The sequence below is a fragment of the Anopheles coustani genome, chromosome X, assembly GCF_943734705.1.
Source record: "Anopheles coustani chromosome X, idAnoCousDA_361_x.2, whole genome shotgun sequence".
Lineage (NCBI taxonomy): Eukaryota > Metazoa > Arthropoda > Insecta > Diptera > Culicidae > Anopheles > Anopheles coustani.
This window is the reverse complement of record NC_071290.1, coordinates 15,274,923-15,284,938: the sequence shown is the minus strand read 5'-3', so window position 1 is coordinate 15,284,938 and position 10,016 is coordinate 15,274,923. Positions and strand designations below refer to the sequence as shown.

The 10,016-nt window shown below is 45.0% G+C and overlaps 2 protein-coding genes across 2 annotated transcripts; one reads left to right on the top strand and one right to left on the bottom strand.

Moving 5' to 3' along the window:
- The first annotated feature begins 7,959 nt into the window (after positions 1 to 7,959).
- LOC131269556 (5-hydroxyisourate hydrolase) lies at positions 7,960 to 8,671 on the top strand. Its single transcript, XM_058271982.1, has 2 exons — positions 7,960 to 8,434; positions 8,511 to 8,671. The coding sequence occupies exons 1-2, from the start codon at positions 8,018 to 8,020 to the stop codon at positions 8,598 to 8,600; spliced, it is 507 nt and encodes a 168-aa protein (XP_058127965.1). The 5' UTR covers positions 7,960 to 8,017; the 3' UTR covers positions 8,601 to 8,671.
- Positions 8,663 to 9,901, bottom strand: LOC131269555 (prostaglandin reductase 1-like). Its single transcript, XM_058271981.1, has 2 exons — positions 9,682 to 9,901; positions 8,663 to 9,606 (listed from the first exon to the last, which is right to left on the bottom strand). Exons 1-2 carry the CDS (start codon positions 9,788 to 9,790, stop codon positions 8,711 to 8,713), a joined length of 1,005 nt encoding a protein of 334 aa, XP_058127964.1. The 5' UTR covers positions 9,791 to 9,901; the 3' UTR covers positions 8,663 to 8,710.
- Positions 9,902 to 10,016: the final 115 nt, after the last annotated feature.

Sequence of the window (10,016 nt, the reverse complement as noted above, 5' to 3'; positions counted from 1 at the left end):
GTTTGGGCGAGGCCACCCCAAAACGGATACCATTGCGCATCGATGCGCTTTCGAGAGGCTGGATATTAAATTAGTGGAAGATATGCAGAAGTGCCTGCCGAAGTGTTTTGTGTTCCGAGAAACGGGCCGATGCCGACAAACGACACCTCGGAAGACCCCGCGTACCCTGGGAGCGCGCTGTCTGGCTGGCTTCGCTTCTTCCTTCGCGCATCTTCGTCCCGTTTCTTTTTTCAACGATTGCCGACGCTCGTAAAAACACGGCTATTGCATTTGTCGAGACGATGCTCGAGCGCAATTTCTCGTTCCCGGGACCCGACAGGACGAGCGCACCTCCGCGCACCGCCCCAGCCCCGGGTTGATTTATGTCCGAACCGCACACAAAGTCCCCCCCAGCGTTGGTACATGGACGCATGGACGCTAAGCTCCGGAGGCTCGGAACATTTGGTGGACCACCATCAACCGACTGCGCTCCCCGGGCCGGACAAAATATTTATGGACAACTTAATCGTTCGGCTTCCGCTCCATTCTTATTCAGCGCTCGCAGGATTAGTTTCGCCATTCGGTACGATCAAAGCTAAACTGAAGGGAATGTGGGAAAGAAAGACATAGAAAGAGGAAAAGAAGGAGCTATAAAGAGGGCGAAAAAACTCATTTTTCGCAAATCGATCTATTTTGAATGTTTTACATCCTAATCGTTGGTGCAAGAGGAACATTTTCCTAGTATAACCATTTTATCCTTTTCTCAAAATTGAACGAAAACATCTTCAGCATTAATTGGAAGCAAAAGTAAAACAGGAATGTTCAGTAACTAACAAAATAAACATTCGTTTTCGAATGTTTAAGTTATCATATTTTCACATTTATATGATCAACATTGTATAATTTCATCCCAACATTTTATCATCTTATCTTATTATTATCTTATCTCATTTGAAAGTCATATCTAACACATCGCATGTAATGTATGTAACTAATATTTATACGAACAATATTTTTCCATTTCAAATAAATGACTTTATCTCTAACATTTCCAACAGGGTTCGTGTTCGTTATGTTATGCTCCGCACCACTTCTGTCGTTCATATTTAGTTAATTTGGAAGCTCAAAAAAACCTACATCACAGCTTTGAAGAACTGCAGTGTTTTCACCAGTGTGTGTGGAAGAAAAAAAGGCAAATTTTAAATTCGCTACCAAACATGTTCATTGCAAAAAAAAGCAAAAATGCCAAACTAAATAAATTGGAGGAAAAAATTTAGCGGCACGGTCTGTATTCAGCATGCCGTCAAAGATGATTTACTGCCGGGGTAGCCAGGACTAATCTTTTAATTTATTAGCGCGTTTCTGCAACACCACTGATCTGCTACCGTTCCCTGGCGGACTAGATGCGCGAACAAGATGAAGAGGTTAAGCGATCGAGCTTCTTGAATAGTTACGGTCCATGCCCCCTGCCCCATACATCCATACTCGAATCGAAGCTGGCAATTCATGCTGGGGGTAATTCCATTTTATAGCGAGTCTTACCGAGATTGTCCTGAACGCTTATAAGCGGAGGGTGAATGAAACGATACCTAGACCACACGGTGTCAGGTTCACACGGATCGGAATCGAAAATGGAATCTTTAAGATCTGCTTGCAGCTTCATTTTTATTTGTACTTGTGAATTGCTTTTTTCTGACATGGAACACATGAACACATGACATGAAAAATAATATTCCAAATATCTCGAGGAGGAGTTGTTTTTACTACAGAGTGTACGCCATTAAAACCTTGCTGTGGGAAAACGACGTCAGAAGATGATTAATTTCAAGGATATTAAAGTACATCAATTTACAGTACAACAAACGAGCAATGTGTTGAAAAAGTACACAAACTCAGCGAAAATACGTTTCAAAATTATTGGTGAAAAGTAATACTTTGAAATATGTTTCCATATATTTATGTTACTTTCCAGATTAGACAATTGATACTCTATTTAAAAAGCGCCAATATGCAAGTGCTGGCTTTTTTGGCCCCTTTCAAGAAATCGTGTGCCGACCCCTGGTCTACACAATGCACACACAAAAAACAAAACTTTCAGAACACTTTTTAACATGTTTTGATTACGTTAATCTCCGGCAGCTTTCCCGACTGGACAGCTCGGACCCTACAGTTCCGTGGACAGTTTTTTTTTTCATAAAATAATTAATCTGCTTCACTTTGGCAGTTTGTTTTTCAAGAGCTCGTGTCATATCAATGGTAATATATTGTTTTATCTCTTTCCATTTGTTCAGGGTATATTTAGGTTTAATTGAACGTTGAATGTGAAAGATGTTAAAAAATTTTGAAAGTATTTATTCGTGTCCAATGTGAAAGTCATGCCAATGGAACTCTTCCTCCATGTTTCTTCCACTCTGTCAACAGCTTTGTACTTTGCACTGTTCGTTGGAACTGGCCTGTCGTCTTTTGCAAGTACTACATAATGAGTCACCGCATCGGAATCCACGGTGAAGGGCCGTCGTACACTTATTGCATTGTTTTAGGTTGCACATAGCTGCTTAGTTGTGTTTGCGACTGTATTTGAATATGCGATCGACTTGCACACAACTGCAGCGAGCGATGCAGCGTGCCTTTCCATGCACACCACAATACATTCACAGCATTTTTCCGGCACCCATACTGAGGAAAATCATCCAGCTGCACCCCTTGACGGTGGGGGGGAGGGGGTACATTTCCCCTATTGCTTGCTTCATTTGTTTGTTTTTTTTTTTCAACCCATCTTTGCGTTCGGAAGAAAGTGGGTGTGGCCTTCGGTGGGAAGGGGGCAACTAGAGACAGCGGCACCCTCCACTATCCGCTCGCTTCTTCCGTGGTGCAACGTGGTGGGCATTCGTGTTCACATCCTCAGGTTCTAAAAATATCCCGATGGTGTGTCCCCTTGAATTTGAACGTGTCAAACGGCGACCCATAATACAAATATTCCGAAACGGTTCGCTGTTTCACTCTGTATTTTCTGTATAGGTACAGCGTGTACCGGTGTCGCTTGGTGTGTGGAGGTTTTATGGTCGTGGTCGTTAGGCGGCTTAGGCGGCAAACATATTCCACCAGCCGCATGCAGACATATTAGCACGAACATCTCACTATCTATCTCTCTTTCACCTGCCGCCCCGTGTGTGGGCTTTGTGCCCCTTTGGGAGGCGATCATCTCCGGAGCATAAAAGGCACCCGCCAGCACGGATTGCTTTACTGTTAGGTGAGTTTTCAGCTTGTGCGGTTCAGCGTTTGCAGCGCCATTTTTGTTGCAGTCAAGTGCAGTGCAAATCAGTTGCAGTTCAGTTATCTGTGAAGTCCAGAATTTAGCCAAGTGATTTGCGCAATTTGTGAACTAGTGTGAGCAGTTTCTAAGTGCAGTGAAACCAGTGGTAAGTTTAACCGGTGTAGTTAGTCCGTAGGAGCTAGAAACGTGAAGATAGTTAGATAAAAAACATTCCCCAAGTGATTGTGCATAACACTAGAACTACCGGAACAGTCATTTTGACTGGTTAGGTACTTTTTCAATCACATTTATTTCGTAAGATTGAAACAACATTCACACATCCAATGGAATCTTTATTGTATGTATTTAAAAATAACATTTTCTTTTTAATATTGAACATCAATCGTTAAAAGTAAAGTTTCAAGCGTCAAAATCGCGGTAGTTCCAGGGTTAATCCAACCATTAACAAACTTTGCTAGTGTTGTGCATAGTTGAGCAAATAGTAAGGCTTTGTTTTCCGGCCGGATCATTGTTGGGGAAAAAATGTCAAAGGAGACTATCTTCACGAAAATTTTGAAAATTTTGCACCTAACTTTTCCAGTCTGTTTTTAATTCACGCACATCAAGTAACAACCGATCATCACCATCCAGCTTTAACCGCAAACTTTGCTTTCCTTTATCCACCAACAAAAGTTTTGCGCTGCAAAGGTGACAAATTTGACACTAATTCTTGTTCCTTTCCTTCTAGCGCCGGTCCACTATGGAAGGTACACAGCTGCGAGGTAAGTAGTAGTAGTAAATATGTTTTATAGAGGCTTTGAGCCGGGTGGCCTCTTTCACCTCTTTGCTGCGAGGTAACTGTGAACCAAATTATTCAAGACACCTCTTATAACTGTTAACACCTCTTATAACGATCGTGTGCAGGGAAGACGTCTAGCGAGCGTCTAGTGCTGCTCCTTAGCAGTTCGCGCAACTTATCGTTTTATGGCTTGGGAAGACGCGCAGCGAACGTGTGGTGGAGGGAATTAGACTTTCGCTAAACGTCTTAGTTGAGTCACGTTTGAAGCCTTCAAGGCGATCACCGTCTCCCCCTCCCGGGGGCTATACAAAGAGCCATTCAAGGTTCCATGCAAGTAAATTGCATGCAATTGCCTAGCACTTTTCCGTTACGAAATTCCGTTAAAACTAGAGTAGGGTGATTCCGATTCCGATTCATCGGAATCAATCGGAATGTTTCTTTGGCTTCGATTTTGGCATTCATCAATCTGTGGTGAATGATTCATGATTGCTAAAGATTCATGATTCTGTGAAGAATACATTCATGAAGTCCGAAGAATCTAAAAAAAATAAATACAACATTTATTCCAATCCTCAAAGATTCATAAATCAATCGGAATGAATCTTGGTTGAAAAATCATATGAATGAATCTCCCCGAAAGATTCACAATGCACAACTCAAGAGCATATTTTACTGAACTTGTGACGTGTGCTTAAGTTCTGGTCATTCCACCTTCCATCTCAATCATTTCTCAAACTGATCATTGTAACTATTGAATAATGTGAAACGAAAATGCTCTATGCCAGAAATGGTCTGGAAAAATCGGCAGGGTTCACGGTCAACGACTCGGACCCAGTTTTGGTATGAATTTATTTTTACCAATTCTCACTCATTGCAGATTATAAGCGCACGATCGGACAAAATCTGATCTTCTTAGCCTGCGTGTTGGTGGCGGTTTCCATCTACCGATTACTGACCGACGATCAGACGTGCCCGGCAGGCATCATCACCATTTGCACGATAATGATGTGCTATCTGCAATCTGCGCTGGTGTACCACATCATCAACCACACGCCGGTGAAGCCGCCGCCACCGCCGCCGGAAACATCCGAAGCGAATACGCCAGAAACCCCTTTCCGGACACCGCCCGGCATGCAATTCTTTGCGCCGCGCCCAGGATCGGAAGAGCTGGCGCAGTTTTTGAACGAGGCCCAGAGCCGCAATACGGGATTCTTTGGGGAGGCCAGGGAATGCATAATTAAGGAGGCCGGCCGCACCACCATTGGCTTGTTCTTACCGACCGCCGCCGCCCCGACCTTCGATGGAACCGATGAAAAAGGTTGTACTAATCTCTGCCGCGAGTACTAAAGCCGTCACCAGGTTCCAATTTTAACACATATCGTTTTGTTTTTCTTATCCTTTTTCAGACAACGAATACAGCGAAGGTGAGTAACGACGGCCACTAAACATTCTTCGTGAGCCAAACCATTCTTCGTGAGCCAAATCTTTCTGAGTCAGTTCACACAAAATGAGCCAAAATAAATCATCTTGGTGCATTGAACCTATTCACTCTTTATCAAGAATCAACTCACTCACTCACTCACTCTGGCTCAGTTTGCACATCACTACTTCATTACGCTTTTCGATTCACAGCTACCGAAGGCCCAGCCACAGCTTCAGCTCCAGGACCTCAGGTGTTTGTGGGACGCGATGAACCTGACACACCGGCCAACCCGGAACTTGGCAACGGTAGGCAGTGAAACTAAAAATATTTCCCCAATGTTATTTCCTAAAGGCAGTATTGATATTTTCTTCCCAAATAACACTAGAATAACCAGCCCGTGAGCGTTCCCTGGAAACGAATTAATCCTTTTGACTGGCAGCAACGAACAAACTTACTTTTAAGCATGCACAAATCGACCGGTGCACAAACATTCCATTTGAAAATTCATCATTCGTGAAAGCATAAGACAACAAATTTGGAAATTCATACATGGTAAACAAGCTTTATAATCAAACATCCTAAAGTATTTCGTACGACGTGTGCGACATCAAAAATTGTTTGGAACTCTTGTGCATCTTAAGGTCATTGTTGGCGTTTTCAAAAATCATATTGAACTAAAAATTACAATTCGATATTTAAATGGATGTGGATGACGGAATGGATGAACAAACTTAGTGTATACAAACCGAGGGATGGAAAAACCAACAACATTTATTACTCGAGAAATAATAAGGCAAACAAAGTATTAAAGGATAGTAAACAAATCTTCTAATCAAACATCATACAATTTTTAGAACGATGAGTGATGAACCCAAAATTACCTTGCAATTTTCAAACAGGAAAAGATCAAGCTTTGATAAGTTTAAAAACGTGTTCAATACCAGTTTTGTATCTCTAAATTCGGTCGTTTTAGAGTTAAGGCATATAACAATAATCCAAATAATATTTACATATTTGCAAGACGGCCGGGTGCATCCATAGAACAACAAATTTTAAACTTATTTCCCAAAAATTGCGATTTAAAAGTATTTGAAACAAACATCATTCAGATGCTTTGATTCCCATACGAACTACAGTTTGAAACAATAATTTAGAATGTATGAATGACGAAAACAAAATTCGATGGAGACACACATCTCGGAGAAACTTTTCGAATTAATTCCTTAAAATGTGTTTGCATTGCGGTCGTTATAGAGTAAAATATATGTGTAATCAAACTTGCTTTTAAGAGTGCACAAACCGACCCGGTGCAACAAACAATATTCCATTGCTTTAAAATGTATCACTCGTAAAAGCATAAAACAAACTTTCTGGAAATATGTATACGAAAGAGTCACGATTAATTAAAAAGTAAAAAAGTTTTCTACTTAAACATCATACAATTTTTCGATGGGCGAGTGAGACATCAAAATTGATAAGGAATTCTCGAACAGGAAAAAGAAATTCATCGTTTTCAACACGTTTTCATTACCAGTTTTTAATCTCTAAATTGGGTCGTTTTAGAGTTAAGGCATATAACAATAATCCAAATAATATTTACATATTTGCAAGACGGCCGAGTGCATCCATAGAACAACAAATTTTAAAATTATTTCCCAAAAAATTTGCTTTAAGAGTATTTGAAACAAACAACATTCACGTATCAACTATAGTTTGAAACAACAATTTAGAACGTACGATGAAAAACAAAATCGTACGAGACACATTTCAGTCATGTTCCTTAAAATGTTCATGTTTGCAGTCGAGTTCCTTAAAATGTTCATGTTTGCATTGCGGTCGTTTTATCACTTAATAATCACATTTATATGAAACACACATACATGTGCGAACTGTGCGTCTAAGGAATCCAAATATTTCACATTCGATACAAAACCTTAAACAGCCGGTCTCTCCAGTCTCATACAGTTATATTACGTTCACAAAATTTCTTTTCTAACTGCTAAGGTTCTCCAAATGTAGTTGCGGTTTCCTTTTCCCTTTAGCGCACACTGTTCGTACACAGTATGCAAATATCGATTAAGGCGTTCAATTGAAACAAAAGCAAACAAAACGGTGTTTCTCGCAGTGCTAAGGGCAAGGATTCAACTTTGAATGATGTCGATTTTGTGGTATCGGAAAGCACACACAGATAAGACGGACGCATCTAGAAGCGCGTTATCGAGCGAGATTCTTAGCGCAAGCGTAAATGACATCATAGGCTAGGCACCAGGTCTGAAATTCGAATCGTATCAGGCAATCGGTATCAATGTGATAACCACGTCACGATGGCTGAGACATTCACCGGCGGGAGAAGAGGGCGCTAGATGAGGCAGGCAAGGTAATCAGCATGCACTAATGACGGGTGGGCCCTCGATGTTGAAGCCGCGCAATATGTACGAGCACAATAAAAACAGCAGAAGCACCGACCAAAACCATCCGAGGGTTCACTTTGTTGCTCCTCCACGGAGGCTGCGGTTGTTGTTGTTTGTTTCTTTTGTCCCGTCTTCGCTTGTCCAGCGATAGGATGATTCGCCCAATCGTTCGCACACGTCATCCGCTACGACTGCTAGCAGCAGTGCTGGTCCTGCTGGAGCTGCTTATCGCTCGGTCCGGTTCGGTCGCGCAGGCAGCTGCAGCTTCAGCTGTCAAGATCAGCGCTGGCAGCGACAGTACGATGCAGAACCTCTCGACGCACATCCTCGACACGAGCCGCGGTAAGCCGGCACCGGAGGTGCCCATCACGCTGTACCGCCAGCAAGCGGGCGGCCAAGCGTGGACCAAGATCGGGGCCGGCATCACGGACGGCGATGGTCGGTTCCGGGAGTTCTTCGCCACCGACGGGCCACAACCCGGGCTACAGACGGGTGTGTACAAGCTGCACTTCGAGGTGGGTAGCTACTTCCGCAGCCGGAGTGTCGAAAGTTTGTACCCGTTCATCGAGGTAAGTGTTCGATGGTTGTGTGTTATCGGACAGTGACAAGCCTTACGAAACGCCATTGTCTCTTACTTGCTCGTAGGTTGTGTTTGCCGTTGCCGATCCCACCCAGCACTACCACATCCCGCTGCTGCTGAACCCGTTCGGCTACTCGACCTACCGTGGATCGTAGGGGAACGGTTAACAACCGCTGGCGAAATGTATATCGGTTTTTATCATAAATAAAACATCCAATTACAACGAACCGTTTGATCGTGTTTATTCCTTCGAGCGAAACCCGTATCACAGCTTGACCACCGCCTTGCCGGTATTGCCACCGGTTAGCATGCTGACGAACGCCTCCGGCATACGCTCGAAGCCCTCGGTCACGGTCTCCTGATAGGTGAGCTTGCCCTCCTCGATCCACCGCAGGTTGGCCTCGATGCCCTCCATCCAGCGCTTGTGCCACCGCGTCACGAGGAAGCCCTCCTGGCGCAGCTGCTTGAACACGTACTCGCGCTGCGGATCCGACACCTTCACCCGCCCATCGTTGTAGTTGGAGATGGTGCCGCACACCGAGATGCGCCCGTACAGGTTCATCTGCAACAGCACCGCGGCCGAGATGTAGCCACCGACGTTATCGAAGTAGCAGTCGATGCCCTTCGGTGCGGCCTTCTTCAGTGCCTCGGCAAACCCGCTCTCGCCCACCGCACGGTAGTTGATCGTGGCGTCGAAACCGAGCTGCCGCAACCAGGCACACTTCTCGTCCGTACCGGCCACACCGACCACCGTGCAGCCCTTCAGCTTCGCTATCTGCCCAACGATGCTACCGACGGCACCGGCCGCCCCGCTCACCACCACCGTTTCACCCTCCTTCGGCTGGCACAGCTCCAGGAAGCCAAAGTAGGCCGTGTTGCCCGGCATGCCCAGCACGCCGACAGCGAGCGAGCGCGGATGGCGCCCGAACGACGGCAGCACGTACGGTTGGCTTTCGGCGGGCAGTTTCCGCGGGTCAACGAGGCAGTGCGTCCGCCAGCCAAAGTTGCCAAACACATACGCACCAACCGGGAAGTTCGGGTGCCGGCTGGCCGTCACCTTCGCCACCTGTCCGCCGATCATCGTCGTCCCGACCGGGTACGAGGCCATGTACGGCCGCATGTACGGGTCGACGCTGAGGAACTCGGCTTCGGTGAGAAACTCTGAAATACCCAAACGAAAACCATTAGCACAAAGCCCCAAACACACGCAGAGGCTTCGAGCGCCAAACCACCTACCATTCTCCTTCAGCTCGTCCGAGAACACTTCCTCCTCGAGCCGAAAGTTCTCATCCTTCGGCAACCCATCGAACGGCTTCACGTAGACCCACTTGCGACCGACAACCATCTTGAGCTTCCAAACACTTGAATGAAAAAGAACACAACCTCCAAAACGCACTTCCGAACGGAACGACGACCGGCGAACGTACTACGCGCTCCCAGCCGAGGTGGAATCGATTTAACCTGTACGCCGAATAGATAACAGCTTATCGCCGAAACGCGGTCCAATCATGCCCCCCTAGCCTTTCCGTTTACACTGCCCGAGTTGGCGTGTCGCAAGGAGCGTAAAGTCC

What these genes read in the sequence shown, in the direction of transcription:
- LOC131269556 (XM_058271982.1), top strand. Translation starts at nt 8,018, where the DNA reads ATGATTCGCCCAATCGTTCGCACACGTCATCCGCTACGACTGCTAGCA. An exon ending in GTTTGTACCCGTTCATCGAG is followed by an intron (nt 8,435 to 8,510) that starts GTAAGTGTTCGA and finishes ACTTGCTCGTAG; the next exon opens with GTTGTGTTTGCCGTTGCCGA.
- LOC131269555 (XM_058271981.1), bottom strand. Translation starts at nt 9,790, where the DNA reads ATGGTTGTCGGTCGCAAGTGGGTCTACGTGAAGCCGTTCGATGGGTTG. An exon ending in GGACGAGCTGAAGGAGAATG is followed by an intron (nt 9,607 to 9,681) that starts GTAGGTGGTTTG and finishes TGGGTATTTCAG; the next exon opens with AGTTTCTCACCGAAGCCGAG.